At 45.6% G+C, this 26673-nt stretch overlaps 1 protein-coding gene across 3 annotated transcripts in view; it reads right to left on the reverse strand.

Moving 5' to 3' along the window:
- Positions 1-26673, reverse strand: part of FBF1 (Fas binding factor 1) — a 206207-nt gene that overhangs the window by 137962 nt on the left and 41572 nt on the right. For all 3 annotated transcript variants that reach the window (XM_069752052.1, XM_069752054.1, XM_069752053.1), the window contains 2 exons: positions 26086-26140; positions 20208-20258 (listed from right to left, as the gene is read on the reverse strand). In XM_069752052.1, the coding sequence (XP_069608153.1) occupies positions 20208-20258; positions 26086-26140 (106 nt within the window). The remainder of the gene's footprint in view (positions 1-20207; positions 20259-26085; positions 26141-26673) is intronic.

The raw sequence follows: 26673 nt of genomic DNA on the forward strand, positions 1-26673 counted from the left end.
ATCAACCAGGACCAGGTCGGTTTCATCCTGGGAAGGGAGGCGAGGGATAATACCATAAGATCCATCTCTCTGATTGATAGGGCAAATAAAGGTGGTGATCCCATATGCATACTTTCAATCGATGCCGAGAAGGCATTCGATAGGGTGGGATGGGAATTCATGCAAGGAGCTCTGGAGGGCATTGGGTTAAAAAAGAAGATGCTGAGGAGTATCATGGTGCTCTATGAGGCTCCCTCGGCACAGATCAAAGTGAACGGGTCTCTATCAAACCCCATACAAATCCGCAATGGCACTAGGCAGGGGTGTCCCCTCTCACCCTTACTATATGTCTTAACCATGGAGCATTTAGCCACCGTGATCCGCAACAACCCATCCATAAAGGGTATAGAGATCCAGTCAGAAGAACACAAACTGGCCCTGTTTGCTGACGATGTGCTCATGTACATCACCTCTCCTGTAACCACCATTCCCAACATCATCTCAGAGCTTCAGAGATTTGGGCTCCTGAGCAATTTCAAGATAAACTCACATAAATCAGAAGTTCTAAATGTCTCACTCTCGCCCTCCTTAGTCTCCCAGTTGCGCTCCTCTTTCCCGTTCAGATGGCAAACAGATTCCCTTAGATACCTGGGCATTACACTGACCTCAAAAACAACACAGTTATATGAAGCCAATTACAGACCGGCCCTTCGCAGAGCGGAGATAGATCTGGAAAAATGGAATAAACTTCACTTATTGTAACAACTCTGCTGGCATCACGGCATGGCCTGGCATCTCTCACACTATCTTACCCACTGCTCCAGGTCATGATGTGGTTTCTGTTTCATGCCAGCTCCATGTTCTGTGTCTCTGCTCTCTGCATGCTTCATGGCTTTGTGTATAGGGGGCCGGCGCCTGAACTCTCTGGTTCTTATAGGAATCAGGTGCATCTGTCTAATCTGTTCCTGACCAATTACCAAGAGGCCTCCAGTATTTAGTGCAGCTCCACCCAGTGGACTGGGCCTGTGCAATGTGTTAGCTCAGTTACTGTTTAGCTTCTGAGTTTGCCAGGCCTTGCTCTGAGTTACTCCCTCTCTGGAGGCTTTTCTCTGTGCTATAGCCTTGATCTTGTTGTCTGCCCTCCAGGAGGCAGAATATCCTGGTCCCTGTGTCTTTGTCCTTGTGTCTTGTTCCAGTGCCTTGTCTGTACTTTGTCCTAGCTCGGTCTCCTTGTCTGTGGCTTCCTTCCCTGCTGTGTCTTTCCTTGTGTTCTCAGTCTGCTTACGCTCCGCACTCTTGCGGCTCTGCCTGCTCTGTACCTTTGTGGCTTGATCTCTACTCCGCACTCCTGCGGTTCTCCTCCATTCTGCTCTGCTCCGCTCCCGTTGCTGCACTAATCTCTTGCTGCAGCTCCTCTCCGCAATTCTTGCGGTTCCACTCTGCTTAGCTTCTGCAGTATCTCTTGCTGCAGCTCCTCTCCACATTCCTTGTGGCTCCGCTCTGCTTAGCTTTTATTGCTGTGCTATCGCTTGCTGCTCTACCGCTCCTATTCGCAGCCTTGCAGTTCTCTTCCAGTCTGAACAGGTCCCAACCTGTTCCCTCTTACTTCTTTCATACTACATTTCCTTATCTGCACCTCCTGTGTGAACAGGTCCCTACCTGTTCCTCCATATTACATTTCTGTACCAGCACCTCCAGTGTGAACAGGTCCCTACCTGTTCCTCCATATTACATTTCTGTACCAGCACCTCCAGTGTGAACAGGTCCCTACCTGTTCCTCCTAACTACATATCCGTACCTGCACCTCCAGTGTGAACAGGCCCCTACCTGTTCCTTCATACACCACATCTATCAGTCCTGTGTTCCTGCCGTCCTAGCCAGCCCTGTGTTCTCTGCCGTGTCTCTGCCAGCCCTGTGTTCTCTGCCGTGTCTCTGCCAGTCCTGTGTCTCAGCCGTGCCAGCCTACTCGTCAGAGTTTCAGCCATGCTCTTCTGTCAGTCCTGCCTGATGTCCGCACCAATCCTGGTGTTCCTGTCTCCCAAGTGGGATCAGCAGCCACAGCCAGACACCACCCTGGAGTAGCACCTGGCAGCTGCCTGCTGCACAAGCCTGACCTCACCATCAGAGGCTCCAGTGAAAACCCAGGCAGCTGTCATAGTACCCTTCCAGGGTAGTCTGGTTTGTGGCACAGTGGGGCCACAAACCCCCCGAGCTCACGCCCACCAGTCAGGGCGTGAGCGTGACACTTATCTTGGCTGGGTAGAATTAATTCCATCAAGATGGATTTGCTGCCACGTTTCCTCTACTTTTTCCAGACAATCCCTATGGCCCTCCCGCCCTCCTTTTTCTCCAGGCTCAAGGCTATGATCACACGATATATCTGGTCTGGCAAGCGCCCACGTTTATCATACCAGCTCTTAAGCAGGTCTAAACAGACAGGAGGACTAGGCCTTCCAAACTTCCAACTTTACAATTATGCATCCCTGGGAACATGCGTTATGGACCTTTTCCACCATGCATGTAACAAAAAATGGTGAACTTGGAATTTAATCTCTCGGCGACCAATCCTATCACCAACATTTGGCAAAAGAAAAATGCTCAGGAACTGAGGGAGGAACTCCCCCTCCTCACAAGAAATCTAGTGCTCTTCATCAAAAACGGTAGCCAAAAACTCAACATTTCCTCGATACCTGGCCCCATAACCCCAGTTATAGATAACCTAGACTTTCCAGCTGGACGGGATAAAACCTTCTTTTTGCATAAACATAAGGACAGTCATCCGGTAATTTACGACTATATAACTCAATCCGCTATAAAGCCCCTACGGTCCCTCTTTGCTGAATCAGACCCACGTCCTGGATCATGGTTTCCATATGAACAAATTAAAAGTTTCATTAATGTGATTTCTAAGCAGACCAACATATTTAGACCCCTCACTCCCTTCGAGTCGGCATGCCTGGGTGCAGGCCCTCCAGCGCATTCGGTATCATTCTTATATAGGATGTTCCAAGACCATCAGGTGACTGTGTTTGGCTCTCCTGCATTCTTTACAAAATGGGAGAATGATCTAAACAAAACCTTTTCACCAGAGGATAGATCCAAGTGTCTCCTCCATACCTTCAGATCTTCGTTGTGTGCTGACCACCAAGAGAGAAGCTATAAGCTACTGTCTCGAAAGTAGAGATGCCCGGACAGTATCCACAATATGTTCCCATCCACTCCAGATGTTTGCTGGAGGTGTTGGACAGAAAAGGGATCATACTCACATATTTGGTGGTCTTGTCCTCCCATTCATAAATTCTGGAAGGATGCATTTGATCTACTCAACAAATTATCCTTTTATAGGATGCAGCCGACTATGGAGTTGGCCTTGTTATCGATGTACGATCTCTCCATTGCCAGGTTTAAGAGAGGTCTTCTTAGACATTTCCTCACAGCCGCACGCAATCTAATACCACGGTATTGGAAACAATCCAAATCTCCGTCGCGCTCTGATCTTGTTTTAGAATTGAACCACATATACAGAATAGAGCAGTTGATCGGGCAGGACACAGGAACTCTAGACAAAGTGCTGAACATATGGTCTCCATGGATCATGTTCAGAGAGACCCCGGATTTGGAATCTTGGATAGAACACGGTTGATTGCAGACGGGAAACCAGGAACCCAATCTCCCCGCCCTTGTTCCTCCCCTCTTTCCCCCCTTTCTCTCTTCTCTTTTCTCTTCTCTATCTCCTCTCAAACATAAATAAAGTTTAAGCTATTTTGAAATTATTACATAATGCTATCATATAGTTGTTCCAGTTTTTACAGCTTAATCGACTCCTTGTGCTCACACTAAGGAGGACAGAAAGAATTCTAACACTCAAGTTATTTCAAACCACAACGCATTTTATTGTTTAAAAGTGCTTGTACCGAAGGTGTTTAATTACATATTTGTCTGGTGATGATTTGATCTGTAATGAATATTTTCATGCAATTTGTTTCAATAAAAAAGATTTACACAAAAAAAATAAATTACATCATAAACTTCAGCAGGGAGGTAGAGGTTTCCAAAACCGGAAAGTCCCTTAAGGGTATATTCACACACAGCATTTTTGCAGCGTATTTTCTGCATGAAAAACCCTGGGTCCATTACAGGCTTTTTTCATGCATTTTTTCGGAATTCATTTGAATAGGTGAAAAACGCTTCCAAAACGCTGAAATTATTACAGCAGAAATAGGAAAAACCCAATGTGGCTAAACAAAGAAGTAAGACAGGCAATTAACAGTAAAAAGAAAGCATTTGCACTACTAAAGCAGGATGGCACCATTGAAGCTCTAAAAAACTATAGGGAGAAAAATACTTTATCTAAAAAACTAATTAAAGCTGCCAAAAAGAAAACAGAGAAGCACATTGCTAAGGAGAGTAAAACTAATCCCAAACTGTTCTTCAACTATATCAACAGTAAAAGAATAAAAACTGAAAATGTAGGCCCCTTAAAAAAATAGTGAGGAAAGAATGGTTGTAGATGACGAGGAAAAAGCTAACATATTAAACACCTTCTTCTCCACGGTATTCACGGTGGAAAATGAAATGCTAGGTGAAATCCCAAGAAACAATGAAAACCCTATATTAAGGGTCACCAATCTAACCCAAGAAGAGGTGCGAAACCGGCTAAATAAGATTAAAATAGATAAATCTCCGGGTCAGGATGGCATACACCCACGAGTACTAAGAGAACTAAGTAATGTAATAGATAAGCCATTATTTCTTATTTTTAGGGACTCTATAGAGACAGGGTCTGTTCCGCAGGACTGGCGCATAGCAAATGTGGTGCCAATATTCAAAAAGGGCTCAAAAAGTGAACCTGGAAATTATAGGCCAGTAAGTCTAACCTCTATTGTTGGTAAAATATTTGAAGGGTTTCTGAGGGATGTTATTCTGGATTATCTCAATGAGAATAACTGTTTAACTCCATATCAGCATGGGTTTATGAGAAATCGCTCCTGTCAAACCAATCTAATCAGTTTTTATGAAGAGGTAAGCTATAGGCTGGACCACGGTGAGTCATTGGATGTGGTATATCTCGATTTTTCCAAAGCGTTTGATACCGTGCCGCACAAGAGGTTGGTACACAAAATGAGAATGCTTGGTCTGGGGGAAAATGTGTGTAAATGGGTTAGTAACTGGCTTAGTGATAGAAAGCAGAGGGTGGTTATAAATGGTATAGTCTCTAACTGGGTCGCTGTGACCAGTGGGGTACCGCAGGGGTCAGTATTGGGACCTGTTCTCTTCAACATATTCATTAATGATCTGGTAGAAGGTTTACACAGTAAAATATCGATATTTGCAGATGATACAAAACTATGTAAAGCAGTTAATACAAGAGAAGATAGTATTCTGCTACAGATGGATCTGGATAAGTTGGAAACTTGGGCTGAAAGGTGGCAGATGAGGTTTAACAATGATAAATGTAAGGTTATACACATGGGAAGAAGGAATCAATATCACCATTACACACTGAATGGGAAACCACTGGGTAAATCTGACAGGGAGAAGGACTTGGGGATCCTAGTTAATGATAAACTTACCTGGAGCAGCCAGTGCCAGGCAGCAGCTGCCAAGGCAAACAGGATCATGGGGTGCATTAAAAGAGGTCTGGATACACATGATGAGAGCATTATACTGCCTCTGTACAAATCCCTAGTTAGACCGCACATGGAGTACTGTGTCCAGTTTTGGGCACCGGTGCTCAGGAAGGATATAATGGAACTAGAGAGAGTACAAAGGAGGGCAACAAAATTAATAAAGGGGATGGGAGAACTACAATACCCAGATAGATTAGCGAAATTAGGATTATTTAGTCTAGAAAAAAGACGACTGAGGGGCGATCTAATAACCATGTATAAGTATATAAGGGGACAATACAAATATCTCGCTGAGGATCTGTTTATACCAAGGAAGGTCACGGGCACAAGGGGGCATTCTTTGCGTCTGGAGGAGAGAAGGTTTTTCCACCAACATAGAAGAGGATTCTTTACTGTTAGGGCAGTGAGAATCTGGAATTGCTTGCCTGAGGAGGTGGTGATGGCGAACTCAGTCAAGGGGTTCAAGAGAGGCCTGGATGTCTTCCTTGAGCAGACCAATATTGTATCATACAATTATTAGTTTCTGTAGAAGGACGTAGATCAGGGGATTTATTATGATGGAATATAGGCTGAACTGGATGGACAAATGTCTTTTTTCGGCCTTACTAACTATGTTACTATGTTACTATGTTACAGATTTGTAAACACACTGATGGGTTTAAAGACAGCAGGGAAAAAAACGCAGCACGTAGATGATATTTTGGATATTACATTACATTGAACTGTAAAACCGTACATTGTTTGCTCAGGAAAAAAGCACATAAAAAAGCGTGAACAAGACCTTAAATAGTAATTCTTGTGCGCTTCATTGGAAGACACAGAAAACCATAGGTGTATGCTGATCCTACCAGGAGGCTGACACGAAGAATTACACTTAAGGAAAAGTATCAGCCTCTTCTTAGCAGGCTACACCCACATTCTGGCACCAAGCTGCTCAGTTTAGCTTAGCGATTTTTATTTTTACTAATCTTTTTCACTTTCCCTTACCCCTTTAAATTAGGGAAACAGGTTGAAATTGACCTTTTGTAATCTAGACAAAAGCCGGAGAGCACAGTCTGTAACTGTGCAGGCTGTATCTTTTTCTGTCTGGATGACATGACTCTTTCCTTATGCCAGCAGCCATTGGCGTTCAGGTACTGGGGCAGACAGTCCCTGCCTTCTGTCCAAAAAAAAAAAGTTGTTCAACCGCACCCTTAAATGGCCAAGTCTTTAATGACCAAGAGACGCACATTAAAACCAGCCTGTTCCATATCAAGATAAATAAAAAAAACAGCGCCTCAAAATGTAGTGAAGATTAAATCTTATATTTTATTCTGCCTCCTGTGGCGACGTTTTGGTCCACAGACCTTCTTCAAGTCCCTGCCTTCTGTCCCCTGACCATCCTCCCACCAAAGCATGCCGCATTGCACAAAGCCAAGAATGAGCCAAAGACCTGGACCACAGGAACCTCTTCAGGACAGGCCTTCCCCACATCCTTCTGTGTTGTGCTTACTCACTTGGCCTGCGTCACCTGCTGTCATAGCTCCCCTTTGTTTATTCTCTCCCAGTCTTATTGCCCATACCTGAGCTAAGCAACTCTTAACTTGGTTTGGTTTTGTATGGGAGACTGGCTTGGAGATTCCAGGAATTTTCCACTTTTCAGTGAATGATTTTTTTACTTCCTGACAGTGGGAGCTTTCACTCCCATGTATACCTTGTCTTCCACCATTGTGTCCACTCCTTAAAGCACAAGTTCATGTCAGACCAACATGTCACTACCTGCACCACTTGCACTCCCACAGCTCTCTCACCTCTTACAGCTCAGGAGTGGCCCAATAACCTGCAACGAAAGAGCATCCCCCAACCCAATCCCTGCATGGCCCACTACACTATCCAATTCTGTGTTGGAACACGTTAATATGTCCCAAACCCTGGTCTACCTTTTTGACTACCACACGTGGTACTCTGACCACTACCAAGAGTAAGCTAGACCCATCAATTGTTCTCCACCAACATGGCTGACTGCAGCAGTGTTCCAAACGGTCTCAAGTGAGTTCATTGTCTTGGCCCCCTTCTTCTCTCAAACAGCACTCATAATCTCACTCTCCACCACCTGAACCTCAGACTCATCTGGATTCCAATCAGTTGCTCAAGCTAAGAGACATGGTCACCAGTCTCGTTCACGAAGTGGACCCTACTCCCACTGCAGAAGAGTCAGGCACATCACTAAGCGTTTTTGGCACCACAGAGATTCCAGGAGGTGTTGGACAATGAGTGGGAGCATGCTGAGATTTCCGCAGACGTTTTATATCCTCTTCTAGCAGTTCATGTAGTGATCTGGGCCTCCTTCTCCCCCTTGCGGAATCATCCAGTTGCTCATTCTACCCAGTCCACATTCAGTGTTTCTCAAGGACCCCACAAATATACGTGTGGAGTTTTTGTCTAAGTCTGTTTTCTAACCAAGTGCTCTGCCGTGTGTCCTGCTTTTGTCGCTACTTGGGTTTCCAAGGCAGTTACTGCCTGGGCCAAACACCAGCAGAAAGGCATCCTTTGCAGCGCTTCAACAACTGAATAGACAGATCTCATAGACCACACTGCCCATGAAAGTTAGTATCTCTGCCTCTCTTGAAGCCACTAGCTGTTCTACTGGAGCTTCTAGCAACATTATGGTTATCTGCCACATTCTTTAGCTCAAGTCTTGGAATACAGATTATGTAACCAAAAAAATCACAGGCCTTCCTTTTTTAGGGATCTCAACTGTTCGGCTCTAAGATGGACCAGATAATTTCAGATATTACCAGTGGCAAGAGCACCCTTTTCCATAGGCCAAACTGAAACATCCCATTTCAAGCGAAAGCTCATCAGTTTAGTCAGTTCCCTACTAATCAGCAAGAGAGGTATCCCGCACCTCAGGATAAGAAGAGACCATCCTTCGAACCAAAACCAGCTTGGCATGCACACAGACAGTCAAGTAAGCCCTCCAGAACCAGGGAAAACAAGCTTTCTTCAGCGTGATGGGGTTCTCCCATCCTGAACCCTCTTCTGAGTGACTGTCTTTTATTCCAGGATGTGTGGCTTTCCAAGAAAAATTTTACTTCCAGATGATAAGATGTCAAACCGGCATACATTCCCTCAGTTGTCCTTCACCATTCTTCCTCCGCTTCTGCATGAGTGTCCTGGGCAAGATGGTGGTGGCCATGGATGCAATTCCCTTTGCTCAGTTGAATATCAGGATTTCCAGTTTAGAAAGATCTACTTTTGCCAGAGTCCTCTCTTCCACCCAAATTTACAGCCACTCAATTTACTGGCATGGATGCTGAAGCCAAAATTCTAAGATCTTCAGACTTCTCTAGTCAAATTCTGCAGATAAGGGTGCAAAAGCCCTCTTTGTCTTGTATCTGCCATTGCACTTGGAAAGTCTTTTTTCTGTTGGTGTGAATCCAACAAGATTGCTCATATGTCCTTCTCTCCCGGGTCTCTTCACGTTTTTACAGTTGGATCTTGATTCCAGTCTGGCCCTCAGTTCCTTTAAGGGCCAAGTTTCATCTCTGTCTATCCTTCTTCAGAGGAACTTGGCTTCCAAGTTTCAAATTAGGGTCTTCCTTCAGGCAATGGATCACTTTGTTCCTCCTGATTGGAACCCCAGGGGATCTCAGTATAGTGCTTTACGCCATATGTTCTCCCTTTGAACTAATCTGGGACATTTATAGGCTTTTGCTTTCTTTGAAGGTGGCCTTCCAGTGGCGATCAATTCCATCAGATGAGTATCTGAACTAGAGACTCTGTTTTCGCTCTCCGTTCCTTCTCTTCCACTTGGTGGTTTTACATTCAGTACCCACTTTCCTTCCCAAGGGTGCCTCTCCTTTCCACTTAAATGAGGAAATCATCTTCCCTCTCATCCTTTGAGCCTTACAAAATTTCAACTTGATCAGGAATGTGCATCACTACGTGTTGGTGGCAGCTTCATTCAGATGTTCAGTTTCTCTGTTTGACATTTTGGGAAGGACCTTGGCAAGGTATCTCTGCTTCTAAAGCTACTATTGCTAGCAGGATTCGTTGTGCCATTCTGGAAACATATAGGGCCAAGGACTACTCTTGGCCCATTTGTAATCAGGCTTCTGTTCTGCAGCTTTGCAAAGCTGATAATTGGTTGTCTATCCACACTTTCTCAAGGTTTAACAAAGCTCAAACTTTTGCCTCAGCAGATGAGAGATGTTGGCAAAAAAATGTTACACGTGGTGGTCGCTTTGGTAATGGCTTGAGCGATTTGCTTTAGTCATTTTTATGTTTTTCCCCTCTCTTGGGACTGCTCTGGATGTTCATGGTTTGTTATGTCCCCCAATGAAAAGTACAAGAAAAGAGAATTTTTGTTAACACAAGAGGCAAGAATTAGGGGGCGTGGCTAAGTAGCCGGAGAAGAAGGACGCACTGAGTAAGAGCTCCATATATCATGATATAATCCTGCCACATATACCTTATCCCCGCAAGTAGAACCGACAGGGGCTGGAACCCCACACTCAGAGGAACCTTGTGAGCCCTCCGGACGGCTGCCGTGGTGATCTGAGGCGGCGGGAGCTGCAGGGACAGAGAGGCCGGGAGGATCCACGTGCAGTGGTGGCCATGTTCGGTGCGCGCGCTCCAGGACACAGGACGCGGCGCCGTCTCCTGCTGAAGCCGGGCTCTCTTCTCATCGGAGCGGACGGTGGCAGGATCGCAGCGGTGAGAGCTGTGCTTGTGCACGGAGGTTAGGAGGCCTGAGGGGGATAGCGTTGCCCACGGGGAGCAGCGGCCATTAACACAGCACGCTCCCTAACAGCAAAGGGAGCGGTGCTTCATATACCTGCGGTGCTGCTTGGAAGGAGAAAGAGCAAATAAGGAACTGGAGGGGTGGTGCGGTGTGTGCCCTGAAATATTGGGCCCTGCGCCCCCCCGTCATACAGCCGCTTCGTTTAGCAGCACCATAATACTGGGAATTAACCCCCTTCCTGCTGACCTCCCTGTGTGCGGACTGAGAGCCCGTTCAGTTATACAGGGCCCGAGTAAACGTCTAAACGACCACCCTGTGATCCTCATTATCACTATCTGCCAGCCTCGTGACCCCCTTTGGCGTACAGTCTAATATTATATAGGACCTGAAGCTAGAGCTTGGTTTATCTGCAATTACAATCAGGATTACTTTGTGGAGTTCCTCTGCCTGCCCACCATGAAGCACTCTAGGGGAGCAGGGTCGGCTGATAAATTGAGGAAATTCGCCAGAGATGATTCCTCGGACAATGTGCGCACTCTCAGAAATAATCCTGCACCTGCCCAGCGTAAGGGCCGTCCTTCTGATAGTAATGAGGAGGGAGAACAAGACGAACTGACTCTTAAACAAGCATCCGAGCAGTTAATGCAGGCTATCTCCCTCACTAGATCATCTCTTATGGAAAAAATAGAGGATGTGCATACTGAGGTGGGTCGTTTGCGACATGACATGCAAGCTATGAGCGGGCGTATTTCGGAGGTTGAAACCAGAGTGTCACATATAGAAGGTACTATCACTCCCATGGAAGCTAAACTGACAAAAGCTGCTGGCTCCGTAAACGTCTGGAAACAAAAGGCGGATGATTTGGAAAACAGACTGCGTCGCAATAATATTCGAATTATTGGTCTCCCGGAGCGGTCGGAGGGTCAGCAGCCTGAGCAGTTCCTGGAAGACTGGCTTAAGACCACCCTGGGAGACGGATTCTCCTCAACATTCTTAGTGGAAAGAGCCCATAGAGTCCCAACGAGACCTCTGCCCCCTGGAACTCCGCCTCGACCGTTTCTGGCACGCCTCCTTAATTGCAGAGATAAAGATGATATTCTTCGCTTGGCAAGGCAGAAGGGCCCCATTAAACTCAACAATGCCATCGTATCGATTTTTCTGGATTTCTCCATGGAGCTCCAGAAACAGCGGGCACGATTTATGGAAGTCAAGAAGCTACTTCGAGACAAGAATATAATTTATTCCATGCTCTATCCAGCCCGGCTCCGCATTGTCCATGATGGATCCTCTTTATTTTTTACAGACCCAGCAGAAGTGGCCGAATGGTTGCGGTCTCACGGAGGGTCCAATGCCCAAAAAAAAACCTCATTTGGGTTCTTTATCAAATGGCAATATAAATAGAGCTCTTTACGTGGGTGCGAAAGAAGTCAACAATACCGGACACTGAATTCAGTGAGGGTATCCCCGTTTCTATTTGACTGTGGGAGTATGGAAGCATGCTCCTCTATTGTTCAAGTTATGTTGGGTTTGAGTTTATGCACTAGTTTTGATTGTTTGATGTATATGGTTGCCGCCAATATTGATTTTCTGCTCTGTGGGGTGTCTCTGGATCACTCACACCCGTATATTGTTGACATATATTATTTTTCCCTTTATATATAAATATGGGATCTGAAATTATATATATGACCTGGAACATACGGGGTATTAAGACTCCTCGGAAGAAAGTTAAGGTATTTTCACAGATCAAAAAACACAATCCTCATGTAGTGGCATTGGTGGAGACACACCTGACTAGGGATACGGTTCGATGTATACAAAAGCCATGGGTACAGTGGTCGCTCCATGCATTCCATACTAGCTACTCAAGAGGGGTCTCCTTATTGATACACAAGGGGGTTAGATGGGAGGCGAGAGAAGCACGGCGGGATCCGGAGGGCCGCTTTGTCTTTGTACATGCAATTCTCAATTCGTGTGAATATGTGATACTATGTGTTTATAACCCTCCCCCTGCTAATATGTCGGTACTCCGTATGGCATTGGGTTTCTCCTTAAAATATCCAGATGCCAATGTTATCTGCATGGGTGACTTTAACCTAGTCATGGACCATTCTATTGACAGAGTGAGGTTGGATAACACAGTATCCGGGGAGTCTTTGCCTCAGTCACCCTCCCAGCTGACGTTGTTTATGGATGGCAGCGGTTGGTTGGACTTGTGGAGAGTGAGTCACCCGGAGGTTAGAGGGTATACCTGCCACTCATCCACTAAACAATCTTTATCTCGTATAGATTATATATTTGGATCTAATGGTGTGGCACTGCAGGTGGATAATATTGAACATGGTAACGGGGATTTCAGACCACAGTCCAGTAATTCTTAAACTTAAATATGGTCAGTCCAATAACAATAGATCCTGGAAATTAAACCCTTTCTGGTTGAAATTGATAGATTCAAGTGACAGGACAATCGAACAATTAAATTGTTTTATTTTAGCACATCCGGAACCCCAGAATCTTGGTTTATTTTGGGACACTCTGAAGGCATATTTAAGGGGGTGCTTGTCCTCTACAATCTCCTACATTAAAAGGATGACGGCGAGGGAGGATGACAAGATGGAGCAACGATTAAAGGATTCAGAGGCTACATATATAGCAAATCAGACCAGCAGTAACAGGGCTGAATGGCTCACCTCCAAGAGATTGTATGCCCAACATATAGACGTTAAATCGAAACGTAAATTATTCTTTACCCGTCAGTCCTATTTTGAGCTGGGGAACCAGGCCAGTACGCTCTTGGCTTTCTTAGTGCGCCAACACAACACATCCAACACAATATTACAAATCCGTGTGCCTGATGGCACATTAGTATCCTCTACTGATGAGGTACTTCAAGGTTTTCACGATTATTATAACTTGTTATATAAATCTGGTAGCGGTTTTGATACTGATGAATGTTTGGATTATTTATCAGATATAACGTTTCCCTCGTTGAGCCCATCCCAACAAGCCTTTATGGATGCGGAGTTTACTTTGGAGGAAGTGGAGCAGGCTATAACGGACATGGCTACTGGGAAGGCCCCGGGTCCTGATGGGTTCCCCATTGAGCTATATAGGAAATACAGGGACAAGTTGGCACCGCTTCTATTGAAGGTACTCGGGGGAATATGGAGGGGAGAGTCTGTCCCTGAAACATTTTATGATGCCAATATTATAGTACTCAGGAAAGAGGGGAAGGATCCTCTCGATTGTGGATCATACCGACCTATATCCCTGGTGAACGTAGATTACAAATTTTTTACTAAAATTCTGGCTACCAGACTGAATACGATTATATTAGATCTCATACACCCGGACCAAACTGGCTTTATGCCTGGGAAAAGTACTTCCATCAATATTAGACGGGTCCAATCGGTTATTCAATATAGCTCTTTGGAGCCAGATAATAAGTGGGCATTGGCATCGCTGGATGCAGCCAAAGCTTTTGACTCCCTCGAGTGGTCCTTTCTGTTTGCATGTTTGCGGAAGTATGGTTTTGGGGACAAATTTCTGAAAGGGATAGGTACATTATATACGAAACCTAGGGCGCGTATGATAGTGAATGGCTCAATATCCGAGCCTTTTTCTTTACATAGAGGAACTCGCCAGGGATGCCCTCTTTCCCCTGCTCTATTTGCATTGGCGATAGAGGCTCTGGCAATACGATGAGATCCTCCATTGACATCAAGGGGATACGCATTGCAGATCGGGTAGATATTATTGGCCTTTATGCTGATGATATGGTGGTATTTATGGATCAAACAGAGGATACGCTACCAAAAGTAATAACGATTATAGACAAATTTAGCAAATTCTCTGGTCTTTATATAAATTGGGATAAGTCCGCCCTGATGCCTCTTTCTCATGTTCCAATGTTGCGTCTCGAGACTCCCTCGGCGTTGCCCATTGTCTCCAATTTCAAGTATCTGGGAATACATATGTCTCAACATAGCAGATTTGATTTACAATTTAATATTTACCCATTAATTGATCTGGTAAAATCTAAATTTATTACCTGGGATAAACTCCCTCTCTCTGTGGCTGGTCGCATTAATTTGATCAAAATGATACTGCTCCCCAAGTTAAACTATTGCCTTCAACATAGTGCTGTCCCAATACCTAAATCCCTCTTTGCGACTCTAAATTCCCTAACCACGTCTTTTATATGGGGGAAAAGTAGGCCTAAACTTAGGTTATCTACTCTGCAGAGACCGAGGCGGGGGGGAGGAGCGGCTTTGCCAGACTTCTACTTATATTATCTAGCCGGGTAGGTTAAAATGATAAATAAGTGGATGCCCAATAATTCTAATCCTCTTCCTAATTCAGAGAGTCATCTGCTTTACTCTGCTTGGATTGATTGTCCACTGGGGTTTTTGGAAATGGAGAGGGTTGGTGTTCCCCGTTTGCTACCTTTGCTTCGGTTGGCAAGATCAATATGGAGTCAAATAAAAAAAATAACCAAATTCGTTGATATAGCGGCTGAAATGCCACTGTGGAACAACAGTTATTTACCGGGATTATTAGGCCACCCATCCACGGAATTTTGGATATCACACGGTGTTCTCTCAGTAGGAAATGTAGACAACCAGGGTTTTTTTTACCTCCTTTGAACAATTACAAAATACTTATAACATCCCAAGATCCCAGTTTTTCCGCTATCTACAGTTGAGATCAGCCTTTCAATTACACGTGCGAAATGTGGGTGCGGGTCGAGCCATTTCATCTCTTCCACTGATAGGTATTCTCAATTCACAAGGTCCTCAAGGACTTCTCTCCTCTTTATACACTTATCTATTATCCATAGGAGAGGGGTCTACTATAGATTCTATTGAAGGGAACCTGTCACCCCGTTTTTTCAGATTGAGCTATAAATACTGTTAAATAGGGCCTGCGCTGTGCGTTACTATAGTGTATGTAGTGTACCCGGATTCTCCATGTATGCTGAGAGATACATTACCAAAGTCGCCGTTTTCGCCTGTCAATCAGGCTGGTCTGGTCAGGTGGGCGTGTTCACAGCGCTCTTTTCTTCCCCAGCTTTCCGTTGGTGGCGTAGTGGTGTGCGCATGTCCAAGGTCCGAATTCCCTGCGCCCACGTGAAGACACAGCGCGCGATCTGCGCTGTCATCCCTTTCATCGGTGGGGGCGGCCATCTTCCTGGGGCCGCGCGTGCGCAGATGGAGTGCTCTGCTGCACGGGGCTTCAGGAAAATGGCCGCGGGATGCCGCGCGTGCGCACAAGAGATCGCGGCGGCCATTTTCCCAAAGCCGAGATGCAAACTCATTATTGGAAAGAGGTGACGACATTGTTGACATCCTTGTTGCTGATTCCTGTCCCACTTGAGCCATTGACCTGCTTATTTGGGGTGTGGGATGCGGAGGTTTGGGACCACCACACTGGGATTTTTTTGCGAGAGACACTGTTCCTGGCACGAAAGGTACTGGCGCTGAGATGGATGGGTGGTTCTTGCCCATCTCTTAGAGCTTGGGTGGATTTAGTGAACTCAATTATCCCGTATGAACGGACATTATATCAGAATAGAGGATGTCCAGATAAATTTGAGAAAATATGGGGTAAATGGAACTCCTCTCATGATACTCTATAATCTATAATACTCTAATATATACGTAGGAAGTGAGGTCTGTGGTTTTGGGGACATTACTTACAGGGTGAAATTTATACGGAACTTTCTTTTGGCGGCGTTAGTTCTTTTAGTAGTTGAGGTAGTTAAGGTTATATAATAGGATACTTGTGATTGACATGCACTGTTTATTTCTTTTGTAATACTACGCATTGTAACAATTCACACTGTATGTCATAATGGATAATGATAGAAACAAATGCAAATGTGTGTATTGTATGATTTATTCTGCAATTAATAAACGAATTTAAAAAAACAAGAGTCAAGAATTACATTTTGTCAACATATAACCCAAACCCATTTCCCATACACTGGAATGGGTAACACTTTTATAATTCTATCAACATATAAGTCAATCATGAGTAATTAAACTAAGTCGACTCAAAAAAGTGTGATTATTTTTTTGATAAAAAGTTATGTTAGGTCTCGAGTTCCCGCTTCTGCACAGGGGGAATCTCGAGCCATCTCCGCTGCGGTCTCCCATTCTTATCCAGCCGCAGTGGAGTCTGCTCAGTCTCACTCTGTACAGAGAGTTACTGCTGCTTCTTCAGCTTCTGCCATTAAAGCCAGTGCTGGTCAGCAGCGAGCGGACTTCTCTGGGACTAAGTCCTTGTCTGCACACACTGAGCATGCCCAGGGCAAGATCTCCCGTTGGAGATCGAGGGTCATGTGCTCAGGCTCTGCAGCACATTCCATTGGTCCTCTTGGCAGGTCTTGAAAGGGCAAAGTTTCTGTGGCCACTTCCTGTGCTGCAACTATATAAACTGCGCATGACCGCATGGCCATGCGTTAGTATACATTTGCTTACGTGTGTTTGTTGTGAGTGCAAGTCGTCCTTGGATACCCCTTCCCTATTGAATGTCTGTTCGCGGAAGGTGTATGGTTGCTATCTAGCGCCCGACTTGTCCTACAGCACTAATCACACATCGCAGCGTCCAGTTGCTGTGACCGCCAGTACGGCGCCGTGCACTTCCTCTGTGCTTTCCTTACCCAAGCCTGGGTGGTTAGTGGCGTTCGTCAGTGCGGCACCGCATGCACTCTTGTGCCCTAATATTGTTATTTGGCTTTCTTACACACCCAGTTGCGGTGTTGTGCCAGCAAGGGTCTAATCGGACTTCAATCCTAGTTGGGGTTGAGTTCGCTGACTACTTGCTCGCCCTCTATGTGCGGTACCGCGATCCTGTGACGCAACAGGATCGCTTCCTTCACGCTGGGTGAAGTTTAACCCACGTGTGTATACTTATGAGTACCGCCATATAGTCCGTCGTTACTTGGCAGCAGGTTCCATCTCTGCACGGTGGACCCCGGGCTGCGAACGCACCATACACTATCTGTCTTATTATTTGGTGCGTTCCGCTAGCCCTAACAAGTTATAACTTTATTTAAAACAGACAAACAACATATAATAATATAGTGCCTCTAAACCACAAAAATCGTAATACCGACAGGTATGTACATGCAACACACACAAAATAGAGTTTCAAATATGCAAGTTTCAAGATAGTTAGACGTATTATAGACAAAAATATTAGGTAAAAACCATTACTGCATAACAGACATCTTAAAAGTCCATAAAAGACTTAAGCCTAAATTTAGACTAGGGAAAAATTTCCACAGAAGATATCTATACGCTATACTGTGCTTCAAGCATAAAGCATGCTGAGAAAATTCTTCAACCACAGGTGTTCTATGGGATTCAGGTCTGGACTCATTGCTGGCCACCTTAGAAGTCTCCAGTGCTTTCTCTCAAACCATTTTCTAGTGCTTTTTGAAGTGTGTTTTGGGTCATTGTCCTGCTGGAAGACCCATGACCTCTGAGGGAGACCCAGCTTTCTCACACTGGGCCCTACATTATGCTGCAAAATTTGTTGGTAGTCTTCAGACTTCATAATGCCATGCACACGGTCAAGAAGTCCAGTGCCAGAGGCAGTAAAGCAACCCCAACACATCAGGGAACCTCCGCCATGTTTGACTGTAGGGACCGTGTTCTTTTCTTTGAATGCCTCTTTTTTCCCCTGTAAACTCTATGTTGATGCCTTAGCCCAAAAAGCTCTACTTTTGTCTCATCTGACCAGAGAACATTCTTCCAAAACGTTTTAGGCTTTTTCAGGTAAGTTTTGGCAAACTCCAGCCTGGCTTTTTTATGTCTCGGGGTAAGAAGTGCGGTCTTCCTGGGTCTCCTACCATACAGTCCCTTTTCATTCAGACGCCGACAGATAGTACGGGTTGACACTGTTGTACCCTCGGACTGCAGGGCAGCTTGAACTTGTTTGGATGTTAGTCTAGGTTCTTTATCCAACATCCGCACAATCTTGCGCTGAAATCTCTTGTCAATTTTTCTTTTCCATCCACATCTAGGGAGGTTAGCCACAGTGCCATGGGCTTTAAACTTCTTGATGACACTGCGCACGGTAAACACAGGAACATTCAGGTCTTTGGAGATGGACTTGTAGCCTTGAGATTGCTCATGCTTCCTCACAATTAGGTTTCTCAAGTCCTCAGACAGTTCTTTGGTCTTCTTTCTTTTCTCCATGCTCAATGTGGTACACACAAGGACACAGGACAGCGGTTGAGTCAACTTTAATCCATGTCAACTGGCTGCAAGTGTGATTTAGCTATTGCCAACACCTGTTAGGTGCCACAGGTAAGTTACAGGTGCTGTTAATTACACAAATTAGGGAAGCATCACATGATTTTTCGAACAGTGCCCATACTTTTGTCCACCCCCTTTTTTATGTTTGGTGTGGAATTATATCCAATTTGGCTTTAGGACAATTCTTTTTGTGTTTTTTCATTTAAGACAAATTAAATGAAGATAATAATACCAAAGAATTTGTGGTTGCAATCATTTTCAGGAAGAAACAGAGTATTATCTGACAGAATTGCAGGGGTGTTAATACTTTTGGCCATGACTGTAGTTGCTCAGAATAAGGTGACCTATGTGTGTACAGGATGAATCAAACCCTTTGTGGTCATTATATGACATGTATACTGAAGAGTAACCATACTTTCAAGTAGGTTTTCAGAATAAGCCGACTTGTGTGTGCACAGGATGAAGACGTGTATAGGATATAATGACCTTTCTGGTCATTATATAACTTGCATACTACATTTTCTTCAGTTCTTCCCACCCTTCAGTGTCTGGCTCTAATTTATAATTAACTCTGAGTTTATGGGAGGAGAGTAGCTGCTGTGATCTCTCGCCAAACACAGCACGGCACACAGAAACATGGATTTCTGCTCTTCATTTTTTAGTTAGCACATGAAGATAAGCAGCAGCAGCATGGATGACAGAACACAGAAATAATCTTCCGTGTAGATATGAACAAAACTCTGTAGTAAGGTAAAATACTTAGTTGAAAACTCAGCATGATCTTTTTGTATCTCCCTCTGCCTGTTTACTCACTCTGCTCCTTTCTCCTCCTCCCCTCTCCACAGAGTATAAGGGTATGTGCAGACGTTGCGGTTTTTACTGCGGATCCGCAGCGTATTTGACGCTGCGGATCCGCAGCAGTTTTCCATGCGGTGTACAGTACCATGTTAACCTATGGAAAACAAAAACCGCTGTGCACATGCTGCGGAAAAAAACGCGCGGAAACGCTGCGGTTTATTTTCCGCAGCATGTCAATTCTTTGTGCGGAATCCGCAGCGGTTTAACACCTGCTCCATATTAAAAAACCGCAGGTGTAAAACCGCAGTAGAATCCGCACAAAAACCGCGGAAAATCCACAGAAAATCCGCAATAAATCCGCAGGAAAAATGCAGTGTTTTTGTTCCCTGTGAATTTATCAAAATCAGTGCGGAAAAATCCGCACACCAGTCCGCAGCGTGTGCACATTGCCTAATAAGTGGTGTAACCTGACACCTCACTGTGTTGGCAGTTTGTCTTATCTGATGAGCAAGATGCATTTCAGCTGTTCTTTTTAGGCATGGGTGACAAGTTGAGTAGGGAAAGAAGTGCATTATAAGTAAGAAAGTAGAAAGCAGATTTATCTGATAAGATTTATCACAAAGTTTTTTGGGAAAAGGTTGAAAAGTTCCAGGGGGCCAAATACTTTCGCAAGACACTGTATATACACGATATATTATAAAAATTATATATTATAAAATGTATATAGAAAACATTGTTAACTTACTTATTTGTGAAGTTTTGAAATTGGGTTTTATTATGAACAATCAAAGAAGAAATTACATGTACCTTCAAGTTTTCAAGCAGAGCTTGTGCGTCACCTTCAGAGACATCGGATTCCTGTATACAGATTACATAAAAACAATATAAATCTGCGAGGAAGAAGAAAATGTTTATCATCTGCTCTTGTACATTGATCAGTACTATAAAACATGATGGTACTTTCACCATGAGAACTGATCAGGGTGTTCTAGCTCCTTGACATTTAAGTTTTCATTACTTGGATGGCCGATCAAACAAAGAAATTGGAGAAAACAAAGTACAAGTAAATAGGGGATAATAAGCAGGACACGAAAACTGCATGAAAAGGAATCAAGCAGTAAATTAAGTAGTGAAAGAAGAAATAAAGGACCTAAAGTCAATGAGGCCTTATAATGATTGAAGAAAATGACAAAAAGAAAGCAATCGTCAGGGTTATGGCTACCTAAAAAAAGATGCTTCTGAAATGCTACATCATGGCTAATACATGGATTTTTGTGTACTCACCATAGAATAATTTTCTCCGAGCCACTCACTGGGGGGCACAGGACCATGGGTGTGTGCTGCTGCCACTGAGTGAATATATAAAAATTAACTCCTCCTCCTCTGCAGTACACACATACACAATGGCTCCAGCTGAACCACTTCAATGACAAAGAAGTAGGAGATCAAACCATCAAATACCGGTACAACATGTCAAACCGAAGAATAAACACAGCCATCAGGCCAATAGGGTGGGTGCTGTGTCCCCAAATGAGTGGCTCGAAGAAAAGGATTTTATGGTGAGTACACAATAATCCATGTTTCTCCTTCGCCTCACTGGGGAACACAGGACCATGGGACGTCCTAAAGCAGTCCCTGGCTAGAGAAGTGACATAACAGATCAAACTCCATGTACCAACTCTCTATAGATGCACTACCGCCGCCTGCAAGATTCGCCTGCCCAGGCCTGCATCTGCACAAGTCTGAGTGTGAACGTTGTAGTGCTTAGAGAATGTGTGCAGACTAGACCAAGTCGCAGCCTTGCAAACCTGTTCTGCTGACGTCTGGTGCCGAATGGCCCAAGAAGTGGAGTGCGCCCGTGAGACAGTAAGACTCTTGGATAGCCGAGCCTATCCACCTGGCTATTGTGAATTTTGAAGTGGCGAGTCCCTTCCTGTGAGCCTCAGGAAGTATGAATAAAGCGTCTGACTTACGGAAGGACGCTGTTCGTGAGACGTATCTCCCGAGAGCCCTCACCACATCCAGAGTGTGAAGACCGTCTCCACCCGATGTACCGGTGCCAGGCAAAATGAGGGCAGGACAATGTCCTCATTAAGGTGAAAAGAGGAGTCCACCTTGGGCAAGAAGGACGGCGACGGCCTGAGAACTATCTTGTCCTGGTGGAAAATTGAAAAAGCAGCTTGACAGGACAGAGCGGCCAGCTCTGAAACCCGCCTGATTGACGTCACCGGGACGTGACAAGGAAAGCAACCTTCCATGAAACAGGAGATAGCGAAATGTCCCGCAGTGGTTCGAAAGGAGACTCCTGTAGAACACCCAGGAGCAAGTTAAAGTCCCAGGCATCCAATGGCATTCTATAGGGAGGCACCACATGAGAAACCCTCTGAATGAAAGTCCTGACCTGCGTTTTAGAAGCGATCCTGTACTGGAACAAAACAGATAAGGCGGAAACCTGACCTTTGAGGGAACTAAGCGCTACATCTGAGTCCAGACCGGACTGAAGAAACTCCAATATAGTGGGAATGGAGAAGACAAGAGGAGGACAACCATGATCTCTACACCATGCGAAAAAGTTTTCCAGGTGCGGTGATAGATGCGCACCGATACAGGCTTCTGAGCGCTAATCATGGTGGACACTACCTCTTTGGAGAACCCAGCTTGGGTTAGGACACAGGATTCAACCGCCATGCCTTTAAACACATGGCCCCTGAGTTCTGGTGGCAAACTGGGCACTGGGGGAGTAAGTCCAGACGATCTAGTATTTGCCAGGGGACGTCGATGACAAGTTCCACCAACTCTGTTTACCATGCCCAGTGTGACCAGTCCGGAGCAACCAGGATCACTGGGACCCCCTCCGTCTTGATCTTCCTGATGACCCTTGGGAGCAACGGAAGTGGGGAAAACATGTACGGAAGATAAAACCGACGCCATGGAAGAACGAGTGCGTCCGCTATGATGGCTTTTGGATCCTGGGACCGAGCTATGAATTCTGGCACCTTGACGTTTAGTCTTGATGCCATCAGATCCACGTCAAGAGTCCCCCAGCGAGGCAAGGCCCTGACGGCTGAGGAAGTCTGCCGCCCAGTTTTCCACACCCGGAATGTGAACTGCAAAGATGGACGAGTGGTTTCTCTCTGCCCAGTGGAGGATGTGTTCTACCTCGTACATTGCTGCCCTGCTGCAGGTGCCCCCCTGATGGTTGGTATACGCCACAGCTGTGGCATTGTCCGATTGAACTCGGATGGGGCGACCCACCAGAAGATGATGGAGATGCCGCAGGGACAACTACATCGCCTGAGTCTCCAGCATATTGATTGGGAGACGTGATTCCCAAGGTGACCAATGCCCCTGGGCAGTGTGGTGACGGAAGACAGCTTCCCAACCGAGGAGGCTGGCGTCGGTAGTGACCACCAGCCAAAGAACCAGGAGAAAAGATTTCCCCTGGATGAGGGAGGACTGCAATGTCCACCACCTGATGGACCCGCGGGGACAAATGGCACCGTTGGTCGACGGAGAACAGGTTCCTGTCCCAGGCTGCCAGAAGCGCATGCTGCAGGGAGCGAAGGTGTAGCTGGGCAAAGGAAACAGCTTCCATTGCTGCCACCATCTTGCCCAGGACACCCATGCCAAAGCAGATGGAGTGAGGAAAAGGATGACAATGTGCCCGGGCTCCCTGTTGAAAGGCTAAGACCTTGTCTCAAGGGAGAATCACCAACCCTCAGGAAGTGTCCATGATCATGCCTAAAAAGGATATCTGCTAAGCTGGAAAGGGGGAAGACTTGCTTAAGTTTATCATCCAGGACAGGTGAGAAAGAGTATCCATAGTGATACGGACGCACTCCACGCAGGTCTGGAAGGACTGTCCCTTGTTTAGAAGGTCGTCTAGGTAAGGCAACACAACCTTGACCCGAGAGTGCAAAACAGACATGACGGCCGCCATGACCTTCGTGAACACTCTGGGGGCCGTGGCGAGGCCGAAGGCCAAGGCTGGGACCTGGAAATGTTTCTCTCGAACAGCAAAGAGCAGGAACTTCTGGAGAGGGGGGGGAGATCAGGATGTGAAGGTAGGCATCCCGAATGTCGATGGATGCTAGGAACTCTCCCTTCTCCATCGAGGAGATGACAGAACTGAGGGACTCCATTCTGAAGTACCGGACCTTGACAAACGTGTTCAGGAGTTTTAGCTCCAGTATGGGCCTCACTGTTCCATCCTTCTTCGGGACCACAAACAAGTTCGAGTAAAACCCCTCAAACCTCTCCTTCTCTGGTACCAGAATAATGACCCCATCTTGACGAAGCAAATCAATGGCCCGATAAAAAGACTGTGTCCACTCCTTTCGAAGGACGAGAGGGATAGAACCTTGCTGGAGGGCGGAAAGAAAATTCTATTTTGTATCTGGAGAACACCAGGTCCCTGACCCATTTGTCATGAACGAGAGAGAGCCATGTATGACAAAACTGGAGTAGACGGCCACCTACTCTGCTGGTGTCGACCAGATAATGCCACATGTCATTTAGGCAAGAATCTATGGGACCTGGATCCCTTAGATCTGGACTATTTAGGTCGGCTCTTCCATGACTGGTTGGTCTTATACGAAACCTGGGGACCTCCATCCCCATGAGGGAAGGGCCCCGGATCCAGAAGAGTTGACTGTAGCAGACCAACAGGGATTGCAGCGAAAGGACTGGAAACGAGACTGTTGTGGGCGGCGAAAGGGTCGCTTAACTTTCTGTTGGGGGAGGAATTTACTCTTCCCACCTGTGGCGTCAGAGATAAGCTGATCCAGCTTCTCTCCGAACAAATGACTGCTCTGGTAAGGCAAAGGGGTTAGGGACTTTTTGGACGCAGAGTCTGCTCGCCATTCCCTGAGCCATAGTGCCCACCTAATAGAGACAGAATTTGAGGTTGCAAGTGCAGCGCAGTTAGCCTCGTCCAGAGAAGCGTGCACCAAATAGTCTTCGGCCAAAGCAATCTGATTGGACAGATCCGCTGCCACCGGTAGAAGATCACTACCCTGTATGGTTCTGCTCAGAGTATCTGCCCAGGAGACCATTGCTTTGGCTACCCACGTCACGGCAAAAGAAGGGGACAGTGCTGAGCCCGAGGCTTCAAAAACCGAACGGGCAAGGTTCTCTATTAGACGGTCCGTGAGATCTTTAATCGAGGATCCGTCTGGTAAGGATAGAAGGGTTTTGGAAGCCAGACGGGATACAGGTGGATCAACCGGAGGGGATTCCGCTCACTGCTTACGCAGATACGGTGAGAAAAGGTATCTCGCCTCCAGTGGCTTCTGACCTGAGAAGCTTTTGTGTGGTCTCTCTCTATTCCGTCGAACTATGTCCTGAAACTCGGGGTGATTGGCAAACACTAGCCAATCTAGTTTTAGCTTTAGCTAGTGAAGTCATGGACTGAGACATGGACTAGGTACACTGGGTTCGGTAGCGGCAGAGGGCTCCTGAGCGCATTCGGGATCCAGGCTTTGCAGAGTGGTGTACTCTGTCCCCGTGGCAACGAAGTCTGGCAGGTGGTACATGAGGTAAAACACTGTATGTGTTTTGGTGGCCCTCTTAGATGTCTTGGAGAACGACATTGTGTACCCCAGTCTGTCCCAACTCAATGCCCCAATAGAGAGTTTGGTGACTAATCACTGATCAAATGCTGCAGAAAAAAGGGCCAATGGGTGTTGCAGCCCATCTCTTACCCAGGTCCTGTGGCCCTGTGAGATCCTCCCGGTGTTATCGATCTGGCTGGCGATAGCCATTGGGATGTTGTCCTGTGAGGCTGAGAGGAGGCCGGTAAGGAAAAGATGGCTGCCGGGAGCAGGAAAGGCAGTCTCGCTCTGAAGGAGAAGTGCCATGAAAGTGGGTGGAGCCGCCAGTGTGATGCAAATGAGTGGGCGGAGCTTCCGGGTTGTGGAATAGCAGATGCTGGGGACTGAATTTTCACTGCACTCGGGGGGAAAACTGGGAAACCCATGTGCGCTGCAGGAGGCCCCCCCCCCCTTGCTGAGCCCGACTTACCTGTTTTAGTAAAAGTTTGAGATCACCCTTTCATTTATTTTATTTCCAATGAACAGTGAAGTGTATTTCATGACTTCAGTGGCACACATAATGCCCTCTGTTACTTCCACAAATCTCAAATAGTTATTCCGATCAACAGAATGAGACTTCTGTAAGACCATAGCAATACAATTACAAACTACAACACACCTTAAAAGGTTTCTCCCCTGGCACAGTTTGATTAAACAACAAACTATACCTTACTCACCCTCCCGGGGTCCAGAGCATAGTCTCTGTCATCGCTCCCAGTTTCTTTTATTGTTAGCAGCGTTGATTGACAGAGATGCAGCCAGTCAGTGAATTCAGTATTTCTACCCATCCACAGAAGTTGAATATCACTGACTGATTGCAAGCGATGTCAAAGTGATGTCAGCACTGCAGACAATAAAAAACATGCAGAGACACGGTGCTGGAACTTGAGAGGGTGGGTAAAGAACACTTTGTTTTTTCAAAACAAAATTGTACCCGGGGAAAGAGGTTTTAAGAAATTGGAAAAGCCCTAAATTCAGGAGTGCAAAACCCACTCAAAAGCAAAGGTGAAGTATAAGCTGAATCTACTTTTGGCAATAACGAGGCAGGATTAGGATGAAACCATTTCTTGTCCTTGTTCAGAAACAACCCTTACCTGTGCTGCTTCTTTGGCAAGTTGATTGTAGAAGTCATCATCCTCAAACAGTGACCTGATTCAAAGAACATAAAATATTCAGAGGCGAGAAGATATTTTATACATTACTGTGTTCTTTTAATGCTCTTTATGATACCTTAATCCTAATGGCAACACCAATACCACTTATCTCAGACATCTGCTGTCAAGGGCAAGTAACCCTTGACATAAGTACTATCTGAGAGGGTCTCATAGCCATGTATCCTCCTTTTTCTAATAAAAGAAACTTGCAGACCCACTTGATCCAAACGTAGCCATTAGGAGACAACTGTCTCCCTCAAAAAATGTATGTCGTGTGTATGGACCAATTAAATGTAACCTACCACCAGAGTATCACTATTGTTTTACTTTATAAATAGCCTAAATAAATGAAACTATCGAAGCAAAAAAAGTTTAGCATGCTCTTCCTCTATTATCCAAAAAGGTTGACTTGACTCCAAAGTCAGCATCAATGTTTTTGTCATGCCCATGTCGTTTTCCATAAAACTGGCGATGAATATAGAATTGTCTAAATTTGAATAATAAAAATCTCCTATTGTACCGCACTTT

Source organism: Ranitomeya imitator, chromosome 2, assembly GCF_032444005.1.
Source record: "Ranitomeya imitator isolate aRanImi1 chromosome 2, aRanImi1.pri, whole genome shotgun sequence".
Taxonomy (NCBI): Eukaryota; Metazoa; Chordata; class Amphibia; order Anura; family Dendrobatidae; genus Ranitomeya; species Ranitomeya imitator.